This window comes from Myripristis murdjan, chromosome 18 (assembly GCF_902150065.1).
Source record: "Myripristis murdjan chromosome 18, fMyrMur1.1, whole genome shotgun sequence".
Classification (NCBI taxonomy): domain Eukaryota; kingdom Metazoa; phylum Chordata; class Actinopteri; order Holocentriformes; family Holocentridae; genus Myripristis; species Myripristis murdjan.
Window position 1 is genome coordinate 9032172 of NC_043997.1, and position 17326 is coordinate 9049497.

A 17326-nucleotide genomic window follows, 5' to 3' on the forward strand; every position below is an offset into this window, starting at 1 on the left:
CTTAGAAGCTCCGGAAAGACAGAGCTTACGAGAGACACCTGAAGGCAACACGGTCCCACCAGTTAGACAGATATAGATTTTTTTTTTTTTTTTTTCATTTTTAAATTGCAGGTCTAACTTTTTACATTTCCCTTAGTTATTGTTTTTACGTACCTATATGTGTAATTCTAATAGCAATTTTATTATTCAATGTCCATTTTTTGTTGTTACATTCCTTCATTAAACAAAGAAAAGGTTGCAGTTTTGGTCATTCGTCATTTTTTATCTACAGTTTTCTAGTTTTTTCTTTAGGTTATAATAATAAAAACTAGAAAACTGTAGATTTGTCTTTTAAAAAAAAAAAAAAAAAAAAAAAGACAAATCTACAGTTTTCTAGTTTTTTTCTTTAGGTTATAATAATAATAATAATAATAATAATAATAATAATAATAATAAAAAATAATAATAATAATAACAATAATCGTTCTTCTTCTTCTTCTTCTTATTATTATTATTATCATCATCATCGTTCTTCTTCTTCTTCTGCTTCTTCTTCTTTTTCTTCTTCTATGTAATTCCTGGATGGACGCATAGAGTAGTGCGTTGATGCAGACACAAGGTGGCGCTAGAAAGTCTTACATATAACATTTACCACTTCTTTCCTGCACACACACACACACACACACACACACCGTCGCTCCTCCCTAAAAGTAGGCCGGCCCCAGCCCTCCTCCTCCTCCTCCTCCGGCCGCTTTGAGCTGCAGGGACGAGCCGTGAGCCTGTAGCTCTTTTTTCTCCTTCATTTGTTTGTTTGTTGTTTCTTTATTTCACGAGGTGACAACAAACCCTGTTTTCTGTCGGATCCCCTCGGAGGTGAAGCCGCCCGGCCGCGCGGAGAGGTTTGGGGCGCACAGAGAACAAGAGGAAGAAGAAGAAGAAAAAGAAAAGAAGAGAAAGGAGGAGAAGAGAAAAGTGAGAGGCAGATAAAAGCTGGAGGAGGAGAAGCTCGACTGCAGCCTTCCTCGAAGTCACCATGGAAGTTCCTGGTATGCAGGTAAGCCGAAAGGTGGACGCGCAGTCAGCAAAGATTGGAGGCGAACTACTTTCTTACGCGGCGGTTGAAGTGTTTTATCAATAAAGTACTGACAAAAGGCCACGGTGTTTTATCTTTTATTTTATTTTTTGTAAGGAAACATCACGTGTTATTTACTTTACAACACACCTCAACATGTTAATCCCAAAGGCACTCATTCATGCACCTCCTATAGGCTTTATATAATATTCCTATGAGGGCCTATTTGTCTTTATTCACGCATAGAAACTTAAAGTGTGCGAGTTTATTGCTTTTTTCTCTCTCTTATGACATTACTATAATAATCCTACATGTGCATTTGTGTCTGTAATACTCTAATAGGGAGCTACAGTGCGTCTGAATTACTAAAAAATGACTTTATAGTGACTTTCTGTTATGTTGTAATAGTTGCACATGAGTGTGTGTTGCTGTAATTTTCCAATAGTGAGTCCCAGTGTGTGTGTGTGACTCAGTAGTGAAATTAAAGCGACTTAATGGCGTTTTCCCCACCTCTCTCTTATGGTTATGTTATGTTTAATGTATTCATATGTGTAATATCCATGCGGAGACTTATAGTGTTGCTGTGTTACTCTAAATAGTGAGCTTACAGTGACTTTATGATATTTTTCTCTCTTATAATATGCCAATAGGGATATTTATGTATCGTATAATAAAATCTTAGGGACTTGTAGGGTGTCTGTGCTACTCAATTGTGAGTTTACATTGACTTTATGGTATTTTTCTGTCTTATAATATTCAAACAGGGATATTTATTTGTGTGTATTGTTATAATAATAATCCCATAGGGGCTTCCAGTGTGTTTGAGCCACACAGCTGTGATTTTACAGTGACTTTGTGGTGTTTTTCTCTCTCTTATAATATTCCTAAAGGGATATTTGTGTGTTTGTATTCCTATAATAATCAAATAGGAACTTCCGGTGTGTCTGTGCTACTCAGTTGTGAGTTTACATTGACTTTATGCTTACTGTCTGTAGTGTTGCTATTACTTTTATCTTTTTTTTTTTTGTGAGATTAGAAAGGCAGCTGAACCACATTTCTGTGAGTCAGAAGGTGTGTGTGTGTGAGAGGTGAATTTCAGGTGGCTCGAGCCTGCCTCACACACACACACACACACCCCGGCTTGAAAGGCTCCCACAGGTGTGTCTCTGCTGGCTTTTCATGCCGCTGGGAGCCTGCTTTGCCTGCTCCGTTTGTCCCTGCTGGGCGGGGAGGAAGTCGCCGTCACAGGCCGGTTGAAACAGCACACACCTGACTGCAGCTGCTGGCCTGCCCCGCCGTGTGTGTGTGTGTGTGTGTGTGTGTGTGTGTGTGTGAGACGGCTCAAACTTGGGTGTGTGAGTTGAAAACGCCTCGATTCCAGGTCAAAACCATGGGGAAGCCTTGTGTGTGTGTGTGTGTGTGTGTGTGTGTGTGTGTGTGTGTGTGTGTGTGTGCATCAGGCGTGGGCGTGTCCTATTCTTGTAAATTTTTACGGCTGCACCTCTCTGCAGAGCTGCGGTTCTCACAGTCAGGCGTCCCATCATGACGTAATCGCAGGCTGCCGGGCTGCAACTTGAAAGGGACTCCTGTTTTAGGGGTGTGTTTGAGTGTGTACGTGTGTGTGCACGCATATGTATGTGTGTGTGTGTGTGTGTCTGAGTAACAAGGCGAGAAATGATCAGCAGCCACCAGCCAGCTGAATGTAGGCCTAAGTTTGTTTTCTCTGGTCTGAGCCACATCAGTTTATACTGTGTTGTGTGTGTGTGTATATATATTTTTTTGTTTATTTAGACTCACACTGTCTGATTCCAAGTGAAGCAGCGCCTATAAACCAAAGTGGACTAACAAGCAGCTCGTTTACCGGACCAGGTTTTAGTCGGTCCCCAGATTTGGGTGGCAAAACCAAATCTAATTTCAGTTCCTCTAAATCCAACAGAGCGCGATCAAACCTGTCTGTGTGTGTGTGTGTGTGTGTGTGTGTGTGTGTGTGTGTGTGTGAGGGCAACGAGAGGAAGACATGAATGTGAGAATCAGGCCAGATTTCATTTCCTGAAGACACAGCAACACCGCTTTTCCCGTTTTTAATGTGTTTTCAAATGTTCCTCTTTTTATTGTGAAGCACTTTGAGCTGCAATTCTTGTATGAAAGGTGCTATACGAATAAAGTTTTATTAGTATTATTATTATTATTATTAAAAAGCAGCAAAAAAAAAAAAAAAAACACTGCACGACGGGAACACGCCCCTGCCAGCCACCTTGACAGGTAGCCAACCCTCGTCCGGGAGTCCCGTCCTGCTCTGAAGGCGTAGTCGGCCGATAAATTAATGAAACTGGCTTGTGGGTTTTTAACAGCTATCATACACACACACACACACACACACACACACACACACTCAAATCTGTAATCGTCACTTTGGCAGGTAATCCTCTGTCACGTGGACGCTCTTCTGTCATTCAGAGCAGCGAAAATGAAAGGTGACATCATTTATAGCGGCTGGTGAGCTTGAGAATCGCCTGTGATGAGGTTGTAAAATTGTCTGCTGGCGTGAGTTTCACCGCACTCCACCGCGCTCATGAATATCATAATCATCTTTTGAATTTCATGAACAACACTGCACAGATTTTAGTTTTCACGTTGGACCAGTTTCCTTTGTGTCAGATCCACAGAAAACGCAAATACGACTGCGTCAGAGTTGTTTGTTTTGCACTTTTGCACGGAGCCGGGCTAACGACTCCCATAGACTTCAAGTGTTTATGCTAAGCTAACGCGAAATGCTAAGCACAGGAGGCGAACCGCTGGTCGTACAGAGGTGGAAATAGGGTCGAACATCATGTTTCAGGCTGGGTATGATGGAAAAAGGGGATTTTTGCTATTCCTTTAATGTGGACCAGCTATTCCCATTTTAGTGACAATCAAAGAGAGAACGGAGAAATCAGCAATCACCGGTAAAAATCGGACATATCGGCCGACTCTGTGAGATTGCAGCGTCTTCGCCGGGTAATCCTAAATCTAGAAAGGTTGGTCGGCTTCGTCAAAGGGTCAGAGATGGATGGGATTAGGAGGAGGAGGGAATATCGGGAAGGATTAGACAGCGTGGAGGAAGAATAGGAAGAAGAAGAAGAAGTAACTCTGGTGGATCTGAGGTTGATCATGAATCCGGTCACAAGTCAAGAGGCACTCGAGACGCACGGGGGTGTGTCAGGTGTGAGCGGTGATCTGTCTCGCCTCTGGCCTCTTGTGATTGGCTCGCTCGGGGACAGGTCGGGGTCAATGATCTACCAGACTCGCATATTTGCAGACTGGAAACCGTGCGTTTAAAAAAAAAAAAAACACAAAGCATCAGGGTGCAGCGGATCGTAAAAAGGGTTTTTAATGATGTTAGGAAAAGTGGAGAACACACTCCATGCTAAACATTTTCACACGACAGCGTCCTACAGGGGTCATTGCCGGGAATGCTGTGTTTTCACTTCCTGCTCCGGCAGCTGTGACCTTCAACCTCTGACACACACACACACACACACACACACACACACACAGAGCTTTTCTTGTACATGTCTTTCTTGGACACCACATTAGTAAAGAACCTAGACCTCTCTCTCTCTTTCTCTATCTCTCTCTAACACATACCCCCCAACACACACACACACACACACACACACACACACACACACACACACACACACACACACAAAGTTTCCATAGTCTTATCCAAGTTTTCCTAGGCTGCAAAATATTTGCATGTTTGGTGGACCAAGCAGAGTTCAATGACCTTTTAAAACACAAGTCTCTCTCTCTCTCTCTCTCTCTTTCTCTTTCTTTGTCTGTCTCTCTCTTTCTTTGTCTCTCTCTCTCTTTGTCTGTCTCTCTCTCTCTCTCTCTCTCTCTCTCTCTCTCTCTCTCTCTCTCCCCCCCCCCCCTCATATTTGCCCTTTCTATCTATCCACAACCACACCTTATCACATGCATTAGCCTTATCACTATTTAACCCACCACCAGTGATGCTGATAGGTTTTCACAGCAGAGGTTCTTTTTAGACCGGCTCCCCAATAAAAATTGTGTTTTTTTTTTTTTTCTTTTTCTAACAAATCTTGGTGTTTAACTCGTGTTTTGATGTCATATGGTTATAATTACGGCGATATTATGGTCGTTTTCGTTTAGCGCAAATGTCACAGGACGTGAAAATAGTCATGTGAGAGGCGCTGCCATGTGAATGTGGTGAGAAGGGTTTGGTTTCTTCGGGAAGAGACGAGCGGAGGGTGGTGGCCCGTCTGCAGCAGGTGGATCAAGAGGTGCAGCCGGGTGTGTTGAGGTGCTCTTGAGCAAGGGCTGAGGCAGGGAGAGGGGTCGATTGAGCAGCAGAAAATATACCTGCGGTAGTTCGCTGGACAGAAATGTTTGATCTTTTCTTCCCTGATTATTCAGAAACAAACAGGATTTCGTCTCGCACAAGTTATATGTGCAGATGGTGAAATTATACATACACTACTCACAAAAAGTTAGGGATATTCGGCTTTCGGGTGAAATTTCAGGATGAACCTAAAATGCATTATAACCTTTACAGGTGAACTTAATGTGACCTTCTGTAAACTTTTGAATGCACATGTCCAACTGTTCAGTGTTTCAGTACTTTTTGCACAAGTTGCTGTTCTCTAACAAGGAGCTTAACGGCAAAATTCACATCAGGTGTTTGATGCTCCAGCTCATCGAGGTCGTGTCATTGGGGAACGGCTGCTGGAGACTGGGGTACCTCAAATGAAGTGGCCTGCACTTTCTCCAGACCTGAATCCCATAGAAAACCTATGGGATCAGCTGAGTCGCCGTGTAGAGGCTGGAGCTCTGTACCCCAGAACCTCAATGTCCTGAGGGCCGCCCTTCAAGAAGAGTGGGATGCCATGCCTCAGCAGACAATAAGTCGACTTGTGAACAGCATGAGACGTCGCTGTCAAGCTGTAATTGATGCTCAAGGGCACATGACAAGTTATTGACACTGACATTTTTTGTTGTGGTATATCCACCACTGTTGTTGGCTTTTGTTTCAAGAAATTGTTTGAGATGAGGAAATCACCAGTGTATGCTTCTACTTAAATGCCCTACTTTCATGATATAATATCACTGGAGCGTGAACTTTTTATATTTTCCATAAATTTCACCCAAAAGCCAAATATCCCTAACTTTTTGTGAGTAGTGTATTTTTTTGGTGCCAGGGTTTTTTTTTTTCCTGTTATTTCAACATAACACGTTCCTCTGGGCTGTAAAGCATCATCTGTCATCATCGACCTGAGTGAGTTTGTTGTCGAAATTGAATATGTGCAAGGATTGGTTTTGGTGCAGTGGTAAGAAAACGGTAACCTGTTAATTTTTTTGGTTTATTTCTATAATTTCAACAGGGATTTGTTGTATACAGTGTACCATTATGAGGCTATTTAATAATTAAAACCAGGCTGTGACCCCCGGACATGTCAGTAGTGAGTTTAATGCGTCTCTTTGGATTTTAGCATCACCACTGCACCACCGCACGACAATCGGGCTGTGGCGGGACGTACCAGAGAGGCGTCTCTGCAGCAGGAGTGTCCGTCCTGCGGTCCCATGTAAATTATCCGGCGCTCTCAGCGGTGTTTCTCGCCCTGGAGCGTTTTTTTTTTTTTTTTTTTTTTTTTTGGTGAGAACGGACGACACTGCACGACGCATCTTTTACACAGCTCTCTGTCAGGGTGTGTCATGTCCTTATCTGGGCAAAAGCCATAATATCCACAAGTATAAGATGTTATGTCATTCTTCGATGCTAAGCTTAAGTTGCTGGCATTTCACTGGCGTGCTGTGACCGCCCCCTGTTGGCCATCGCAAGTAGCAACGATCGGACGATTAGAAAACACGGGCTCGACAGTGCAGGTGTTTCTCTCACATTTGCCCCTAAAAATAGATAGATCTGTGCAAACTGGGAAAAATAAAGCTTACAATCTACCGTAATCTTCGGCTGAATACCAAACAGCTGTGATTATTAAACGACGAGCAGAATGTGAAGCGGTTCACATTAAAGCCACAAATATCTGGTTTGTTAAAGACCCCAAAGAATGGACTCTTATTTTCTCGATTTGATGTATTTCCTTTTTGAAACTGGAAGTTTGAGGTGGGACATGGTGCAAGGGAGGCTTTTATTGTCTTTAGTGTATATATTTCGCATATTTAGTCTCTATTGTATATACTTTTAATTTTCATTTTTAATTTTTTGTTTTTATTGATGATGCTGCTGTAACGTGTGAATTTCCCAGTTTGGGATCAATAAAGTATACCTATCAATCTATCTATCTATCAAACCAACTGGATCTCAGTTTGGGAGAGACACACAATTTATTTTGAAGGGATGGGTGGATGTTTTAAAAATTTGTGAAGTTTTCATTGGTTGAAATTTTAATTCACACCCACGAGTGCAGGATGACGTCACCGTTTAAGACCCTCTGTTTTTTTTAACAGGAAGCGGAAGCCGTGTGAGATCATTTCCTGGGGACTTTACTGACTTCACTCGCATGCAAAGGGCCATGTACTGTAGCTCCTTCACAATAAAAGCCCCCCGCTCGTTCGCCAGCGGAACGCTTTTGACATGAAACTGCGGCCTTTGCGCGTTGTAAGCGCGGGTCAGTGTGTGATTGTGGTGTGTATGTGCAATTTCACAGATGTGAGACCCTTAGCACTCACACACACTCACACACACACACACACACACACAATATAAATGCGTATCTAATCACTGTGCCCCTCAGTTTCTTTGTGTGCTGCTGCCTCCTTATCACACTGTTCACTTGAACTCAGAACATTGCTGAATAGATTTCAACAGGCGTTATCAGGTGTCCCTTTTTTATAGCCTGTCTGGTTCCACATTTAGACTTCATTTGCATCCAGTCCGCTTCCATAACGGCACCGGATGTGGTTGCCGGGGCATTTGCCACCCGACATCTAGATATACATTCATGTCGATGCAAAACAAACCAGATTAAAGCCAGCGCCGCCATCGTGGCTTCAGCTGAGCACGAACTCGAAAACCCCTCCACCTTTTTTTTTTTTTTTTTTTTTTTTTAATCCTGAGCCTTGTTTGCCTCTGCGTATCTGTAGATGTACCGCAGAAGGAAGTGCCCGCAGCTGATAAGCGAGAATTAAAATTTTCCCCCAACCGCGTCTCCAGCAGTTGTTTAAACATTAATTTTTGAACACACTGAGCGGAGTCAGACATTAACTTTTTTTTTTTTTTTTCCTGAATCAGGGAAAGACTGTGGTTTCAAATTAATAAGTGTGTCAGTTCAGTTCCTCAAGGGTCGGTGTAAATGCAGAATTTAGTCTGCAGGAACAAAACGGCCAGTGTTGTCTGTAATGACTGTCTGAACGTTGAATATTTAACTTCCTTCCTTTTTTTTTTTTTTTTTTCACTGCGTCCGTGTTCAGCATGGCGAGGCACGGGGGTCAAAGTGCAGCGTTGGGTGTTTATGTAAGCCCCCTGCAAGCATAATGTGTTATTTTTTTTCCTCTTTTCTCTCTGTTTATCATTTATCTCTCTTGGTGCGTACAGACTGGAAAGTGACTCACCCGAGGGTTTAGGGGAAATGAAAGGTTTCATCCCACAGCGTCATGTGTGTATATATTCATTTTGGACCGAAAATGACACACTGTGTTGTAAAATAGCTAAAAATATTCATCGGTGAGAGCGGCTCTGACACTGATTAACATTTTGTCAGGGTAGGCATTATATTTTCTCACGTTTTGGCTGGCTTATTTTGGTAGAAAATTCAGAAAATCACTGGAAAATCAGCCTTTGTAGGTGTAAAAGGAAATGCTAATAGTGTGGTGTGTGTGTGTGTGTGTGTTTAACCCTGTGCAGTGAAATGCAATCACAGAGTTTCATTAATTCCAAAATCCTGTTTAAAACGTTCATGTTGGTGGAAAGAAATATTATTTTCTTATCCTTTTCAAACAAATAAAAAAGTAAAAACAGATGATTATATCCACTGATTTTTTTTTTTTGTCCTATTTTACCTGTAAAAGCTCAAGATAGCTTAAATAATAATAATTAGCTGCTAAAGTAAATTAAACCAGAATTAAATCAGATTTAAGGATATTGTTTAAAATCATCTCTCCATTGCATAATGTAGATTGCTAAGTCTGCAGCGGCGGTTTCCTAACCTGGGGTCCGGGGTTCCCCAGGGGTCCTTGAGAGGTTTTCACTATTATTCAGTTAACTAGAAGGTAGCCAAAGGAGAGAATGACTATTGAGTTCATAGGTTTATGATGCCTATCATGCTCAGGTTTTCTTGTTGTCACGGTAACAGAGGTGTTCATTCACTTCTATGTTTGGCATTGAGCTCATAGTTTGTGCTGCTGTTGGACTGGACTGCATTTTAATGAGAAGTGTTTCCAATATTCTGTCCCTACTCGTTGTATATCAATAGGGAGGACAAAAAATCAGAAACACCTCAATATAATGTAGTCCGGTACAAGACCTCTGCAAACTACAACCTCAATAATAAACACAGAATTCAATTTACACATTCTGCAACAAAAACTGAACATTATAAACTTTGTTAAAAGGTAGAATTTATGGCAGAGCTGCTGCACTGAGCTGCATTAGACTGTACAGGTGGAGCTGATAAAGTGGATGCTGAGTTGTGTGCATCAGTTATAATATTCCACAGAGGGATTTTAACACTGCAGAGAGAGAAAGAGAGAGAGTGAGAGAGTGAGTCCAAGCTCTCTCACCCACTCCCCCCACCCCCCACCCCCCCCCAGGGGAAACTCCTCTGGCTGTTATAATACAGTTACCTCATCATCAATTATCTAAATTGCCAGATTCCACACTTCCTTATTGGCCGGCGAACAGGTCATCATCATGCCCTGGATCTCTCTCCCTCTCTCTCTCTCACACACACACACTCAGTCACACACACACGTCACACACTTTCGAAATGTGCAACACAAAGATTAAAGCACATTTTGTCTTCCCTGCTTTTTTTTAATCTGTCTATCTGTTTATCTTACAAGTAAACTAAGTGACACCTACATTCTGTTCACTCTGCTCTCTTCCTTCTCTCTCTCTCTCTCTCTCTCTCTCTCTCTCTCTCTACCAACCAAACTAAAAGTATCATTAGACAGTAACCACTGTATTTGCTGACAGGGTGTGGCAGCGCTGTGGGCACTGTGTGTGTGTGTGTGTGTGTGTGTGTGTGTGTGTGTGTGAGAGAGAGAGAGAGAGAGAGAGAGAGAGAGAGAGAGAGAGAGAGAGAGAGAGAGAGAGAGAGAGAGAGAGAGAGAGAGAGAGAGAGAGAGAGAGAGAGAGAGAGAGAGAGAGAGAGGAGAGAGAGAGAGAGAGAGAGAGAGAGAGAGAGAGAGAGAGAGAGAGAGAGAGAGAGAGAGAGAGAGAGAGAGAGAGAGAGAGAAATTGCATTCGTGAATTCATTCTAGCTGTTCCTTCTTTAGACTCAATGAGGAAATCAAACCAACTGCACAGGACTGTCATATGCTTTGTATGTGTGTGTGTGCGCATTTCCAAAGAATTCTCGATGTTAGAGGAAAGTGTGTGTGTGTGTGTGTGTGTGTGTGAGAATCGCACTAACTTGCACAACGAGTACACTGTTTCCTCTCTGTAGCTCAGAATGACAGGGAGGGGAGCCACAATTATAAGCCCTTTTTTTTTTACTCAGATCTCACAGTGCTGCTGTAATGGAAGCTGTGTAAAAGGGGCTTGTAGACCAGAGGTGTGTGTGTGTGTGTGTGTGTGTGCGTGCATTACTTCAGCACCATTTGCAGTGCAACTCATGCCCACAATAATAATGGACCAAATATATAAGAAAGTGAACCTGTAGCTCTCCTGATTCTTGAGTTGCTTCTGTTTTTCCGTGGGGAAATGATAAATAATAAATGTTTGTGTCATTTGCATCTTGGTGCACAACAGGTGAACATCCTTGAGGCGTGCTGACCTCAAAATAAAAGTCCCCTCTCATCTTCCGATTTAAAAAAAAATGTCCATGAACGCACCACGCAGATTACAGCTTATGCAGCGTGTTCCTCAAATAATCCTCCACACCAGGAGGGGGCAGCGGTCTTCACAAAAGCAATCCGCAAGCCTCGGGAACGCGGAAAGATAAATTAAGTAGGAGAGTGACCTCCGACAGGTGTGTTGTCTTACCTTGGCGTGCAAATCTGAGCAGGAACGAGTCTAACACCGGATACGTAAAACCTTTTTTGTTCTGCCCACCAGGAGAAGGGAAAACACGGAGGCACCGGCTGCACGTTTTCCCTTCTCCAGTGCTCGGACACGGGCGAAAAATCAGTGTTGACGGTGTTTTTCAACTTGTTTTTGTCTTTTATTATCGCAGTCAATCCACATATAATCCACACACACACACACACACACATCTATATACACATCTACTGAGTAATCCACATTTCAGGGTCAGAAAAAACTCCACAGTAGCTGGGTTTTTCATCCAAATATATCGAAATTTATGAGCGAATTTTGTCAAAATGCGCAAAAGAAAATGCGAATTCATGCCTGTTTCCATTAGTTTTGTTTTGCGATTATTGAGAGGAGAGTGCGCCGTGAGATGACATCATAAGATAGCGTCTGTGTGTCGACTGAACAACAACAAACACAGCTGACACTCAACAGCTGATCATGGACAGATTCCTGCTGAACTTGTTGGCTCTTGGGAGAAGTCTGCTTACTATTTTGGCAGCGCTAACTTCGTACCGAACCATCCTAAATAAGGAATAAGAGACTAATAATAATAATAATAATAACTAATAATAATAATAATAATAATAACAATAAGACTGTAGCGTAGAAGTGTGACGTGGTATCCGGTCCAGTCATCGTTTAATCGCAAAACCTGTTTCCACAGCAAAAAGTCGCATTTTCTTTTATCGATACGCTGAGAAATCCACCCCCTCCAAGCGTAAAAACTTTTTTGCGAATTCGAATTCCTGGCGTTTCCATCTAAGTTTTTTTTTTTTTTTTTTTTTCACAATTTCTGAAAATGCGAATAGAAATAGGTGGATGGAAACCCGGCTACTGACATCCTCAGCTCGTGATGTCAGGCTCAAGCTGCTGCTGACTTTTGGCGGCGAGGTTTACAGGGTAGGAAGTGAATGCAACTCCCCAACGATCACCAGTAGAAGTGCCAACGTGTGTGTGTGTGTGTGTTTGTGGGCATGGTTGGGCAGCTGTGTGTGTGTTCAGTTCCTGTTATCTTCAGCTGTCACCCTCGTTTCCTCCTGCGTTAATGCCATAATGTGTGTGTGTGTGTGTGTGTATGTGTGTGTGTGTGTGTGTGTGTGTGTGTGGCTCAGTTGGTGACATGTTGTAAGACCTTGGCAGTGAGGAAATAAGCATCAGATTGTCTGGAAACATTTGTCAATTCTTTATGGTTTCTGGACTAAGTTGGATGGAATATTTCTGGCTTTATGCTCTCAGTGTTTGATATCCAGGATGTTTTTTTTATTTTATTTTATTTTATTTTATTTTATTTTAGTTTGGTGGCGACTTACACACCGTCAGTGCATTTGGGCTGCAGCGAGACCTTTGCATAGCACCGGTCCTATTCCTGAATTTTTTTTTTTTTTTTCCCATTTCTATCTATTTCTGCACTCATTGCATCACCGTTGACTAATTTTGCCTCTCCTCTCCTCCTCAGAGCACTCAGATCGATCCGGAGGAGTTGTTCACCAAGTTGGATCGGATCGGGAAGGGATCGTTTGGAGAGGTGTGTGTGTGTGTGTGTGTGTGTGTGTGTTGTGCTTTTTAATATTTAATAAAAATTTCGTTGGCAGTGTAAACCACCTGCTGAACACTTGTTTATCCAAGTCAAATTCACATTTAATTCAAAGTTAATGTCCTTTCTTGTCTCTTTTCTTTGCATCTGTTCTCCTGTTTTTTTTTATCTTCTCTTCCCTTAATTCTTCTTTTTCTCTCATATTTTCTCTCCCTTTGATTCTTCATTTGCTCGTTTCTTTCTCTTTCTCCCCTCCCTTCTCTTTCTTCGTACCTGTCTCCTTTCTGTCTTCTGCTTTGTCTTTTCACCTTGGGTCCCTTGTCGTCTTCTTTTAATCCGTCATCTTTAAATTCTTCTCTCCCTCCCTTCCACTCTCTTCGTCTCGACTCTTTTCTTCTCGCCCCTCCAGGTCTTCAAAGGAATTGACAATCGGACTCAGAGCGTCGTCGCCATCAAGACCATCGACCTGGAGGAGGCCGAGGACGAGATCGAGGACATCCAGCAGGAGATCACGGTGCTCAGTCAGTGCGACAGTCCCTACATCACCAAGTACTACGGCTCCTACCTGAAGGTGAGGCAGCCCCGTGTGTGTGTGTGTGTGTGTGTGTGTGTGTCCGGCAGTGACCAATTCTTAATGGTTTTAAATGCAGGGCTGATTCTGCCGCCGTGTCGGATCTCCGGCGTACCGGTGTGACTGCGAAAAAAAAAAAAAAAAAAATCTGGATTCGCCCAGATTTATCTAACAGACATTTCTCTGGATCCAATAGAAGTGCAGCTTTCGTTCTCAACCACACTAACAATAGGCATGCTAGCCAATCAGAAGCAGGGCGGGGGCGGGACTTGAGCTTCTCATATCATAACTCCTGAACCGATGGTGCGATCGGAAAAAATTCAGACGGTTTCTGAAAGCAGAGAACCGGAGCTTTCCAATGGTTTGCAAAAGCAGTCATTGCACAGTTCTGACAATTCTACAACCATAAAAAGCAAAATGAATCAAGGCGGATTTAGTTTAATTGCAGGGTTAAGAGGGCTAAGAATAAATGGCGCTGGGCTTGGATAGAGGAGAATGGGAGCAATGTGGCAATAGATAGTTAATATTTCAAATAATGTATACAGTGGTCCCTCGTTAATCGCGGGAGTTACGTTCTCAAAATAACCTGCAATAGGCGAAATCCGCGAAGTAGTCAGCTTTATTTTTTACAATTATTCTAGATGTTTTAAGGCGGTAAAACCCCTCACTACGCACTTTATACACTTTTCTCAGACAGGCATTAACATTTGCTCACTTTTCTCTCTCGTTTAAACTCTCAAAGTTCAAACCTTTGTAGAAAAATAAGTCCAGTATTATAGAATGAACGCATTCTGTACTGTACAGGAGACACGGCACGGAGGAGATTGATTGACAATGGTCTACAGTCCCTTAGCCAATCAGGACACAGAACACAATGCGCTGTTAAAAAAAAAAAAAAAAAAAAGCATGCAAAATTGCACAAAAAAAAATCCGCGAAACTGCGAGGCCGCGAAAGGTGAACCGCATTATAGCGAGGGACAACTGTACATGTTATATGATGAAATTTGCCGCATACATATCACCCAAGATTAGATTAGATTTGCTACGTCGCAAATCCGACAGCCAATCCCGTCCGCTGAGCAGGTGTCGCTTTGCATATCATTAGCATAAGCCCCGCTGGCTGCTGTTTGCCGTCAGTGTCAACTCGTCACGTCTGCTTCACATGAACAACATCAGTGTAACTCTGAGACCATGTTCATGAGCGTCACAGGACGGGACTTCCTGTTTCTGTGAACACACAGCTGACCCACATGAGTGTTTTGATTTTCAAAACATAAACCGGATCATCTTGAAATGGCTGTTTCACATGAACAATATCAGTGTGACTAAGAGATTCACAGATTTTTTTTTTTTTTTTTTATGGTTCAATTTTCACTGCTGTTGCAGGAAAGGACTTCCTGTTTCTGTGAATGGAGCTTGGGTTACGAGCCGGTGGGCGGGGCCTATATGCACATTATTAGGTCTGTGCATTTTTAATTAGGGCAAGAGCTTTATTTAAGCAGTTTTAAGGTAGTAAGGCGTGTTTTTCCATCAAAAAAACTTGTCATACTGATGGTCGGAGATTATTTTAGGAGCTTATTGAATGGCTGGAAGGCGACTTTAAGTATGTCATCTCTGAGGGTGAGAAGGAAACAAATAATAAAAAAAAAAAAATCCATTTTATTTATAAGCGCCTTTCAAAAACACTCAAGGACACTTTACAAAAGATGAAACAAGCAGTAAAAACACAGGTAAAAGGGAAAATATTTGTTGATTTAATCCACATTTCCTGTCATTCTTGGTGCTACATGGCATATTTTTCATCAGGAAATCATTACCATGTTAACTTGGAGAGATTGGTGTTATTGCCGTGAGCGAGTGGGATTTTGGCAGGAAATCGCTCGTGTTGCTTTACGGCACAAAACACAAAGAGGGCGCTGTTCTTCCAGAGCAAACGGAGCTGAAGGTTTCAAGGTTGCTGGAAGCTTCTGGCAGAAAGCAGATGGGGGGAAAAAATTAATTTCCAACATGTTGATCCTCTTCAGGAGAGACTAAATTGACTGGACGTGCATGTCCCGCCCTGCCTGCCTCTGATTGGCGAGTAAGGTTAGGTTAAGGTGATGGTCAGCCAATCAGAGGCAGAGTAGGTGCGGGTCTTCCTGCAACATGCACGTCCAGTAGGTCAGTTTAGTCTTTGCTGATTTCTTCAGGTAGGGTGAGGGGGGGACAGGAAGCAACAGGGCTGATGGGAAATGTAGTTTTAATGTGGAGAGACATGCAGCCCAGGTGATGGAGGCCGCCAGTCGTCTGATCTTATTGGTTCAGAGAGGCAGGTGAGCCGAAAAGCGGACGTGTTATCAGTCTCTGAAGCACATGTGAAAGCACCGGGCAGGTTTCTCTTCTTCTCTGCCAAAACCAGAGAGGACAAATCGTCAGGAAATCTCAATGAGATGTTCTTTATTCAAATTAACTTTCTGTCTTGAACAATATTGAAAATCTTTTACGACATTTCCAAAAGCTAAAATGGGGAACAGTGACGTTAAGATCATAAAACGAAAACCAACAAATACATTTTAACAAAAGCTTAGGAGCTAAAAACCGCACTGCTGAAAGAAATCATTTCTCCATTTTGGTTGAAGGACTGATTTCAGATGGTTTACAGTTACATCTGTTGCACAAGGACCATTAAATATACTGTATCTCACACACACACATACACACACTTACCACATCCAGTCACTTCTGGTAACTGTCTGGTTACCAGAAGTGACTGCTGCAGCTGTAATGGATCACGTCACTGTGCGGCTCCTGGTTATTGATTGACAGACAGTGAAACTGTGCAAATACAAACTAGTTTTTTTATTCTGTTTATGTTTTTACTTGCTTTATTTTGTTTTTACTTCATTTCATTTCAAATATTTTATTAAATGTATTTATTTTTTGTTTTGATTTTATTTCATTTTTTTATTTATTCATTTTATATTATTATTATTTTTTCATTTTATTTATTTAGTTACTTAGTTTTCAGTTTTTATTTTTATTTATTTTTATTTTTTCTGAAGATGAGGAAAAAGTTAAATGGGATTTCATTTAACCCTTTAAAATTTTTTTAAAAATATGTTTGTTGTAACATCAATTTGACGATGATGGCTTTTGCTACATTTGGGGAGGGAAAAAAGCTGCATGTGGCGTCTCTTTAAACAAGCCGACGCTGGAGTTTTGTCGGCATGCATGTATGTCATCTTTCTTTTCAAACGCTGGAAAGCTGATTGGCTCTCTTGGTCTCTCTCAGGGCAGTAAACTGTGGATCATCATGGAGTATCTCGGTGGCGGTTCAGCACTGGACCTGGTGAGTTTGTACTAACTTAAGATAAATGTAATGTGTTTCAAAAGGGAGATTGGGACAGTGAAGCGGCAAAAAATACGGGTGGTTGTGAAAATAACAAAAAAGCAGAAAATACATGCATACAAATACAATAAAGTGCACACAAGTAATTAGTGTCTCTATCATGTGAACAGAAGGTCGAGTATGTCAGGTTTTACATGCATATATAAGATAGTGTAGTACAAAGAATATTTTTGATGTATGAATGTGCATCATTGCTTTATTCATGATCAGCAGCACTTAAATGATGTCAATTTCTCATTCTCATTTCCACAAACACTCACCCTTTTGCCCCGTTTTGTTTAATTTCCCAGCAAGCAAACCCGAAGTAGGCGGCCAAGTTTCAACATCAAACTGAAAAAAGCACAACATTTTCTGCAGTTTATTAGCAAAAAACACCTCGAAACTAAAATGTGCTTTGAGCTGTTGTTAGAAATAGATTATAGATTTTAGGTTGCAGTTTCTCTAATCCATGCAGCTCTGGACACTGAGCCTGAGTGTGTTTGAACAGTGCATGTAGGAGCCTGTATGGTGTGTTTTTAAGCTTCAGCATGCCGACGTGTGCTTTAAACGTCTGTCATCATTTA

General features: G+C 41.9%; 1 protein-coding gene across 2 annotated transcripts in view; it reads left to right on the top strand.

The window, feature by feature from the left end:
• Positions 1-692: 692 nt before the first annotated feature.
• LOC115376136 (serine/threonine-protein kinase 26-like) overlaps positions 693-17326 on the top strand; it is a 28865-nt gene continuing 12231 nt past the window's right edge. The window contains exons 1-4 of one of the 2 annotated variants that reach the window (XM_030075606.1): positions 693-1033; positions 12727-12795; positions 13214-13375; positions 16647-16703. In XM_030075606.1, the coding sequence (XP_029931466.1) occupies positions 1013-1033; positions 12727-12795; positions 13214-13375; positions 16647-16703 (309 nt within the window). In that variant the 5' untranslated portion in view covers positions 693-1012. The remainder of the gene's footprint in view (positions 1034-12726; positions 12796-13213; positions 13376-16646; positions 16704-17326) is intronic. The other variant, XM_030075605.1, reaches the window with a different exon arrangement.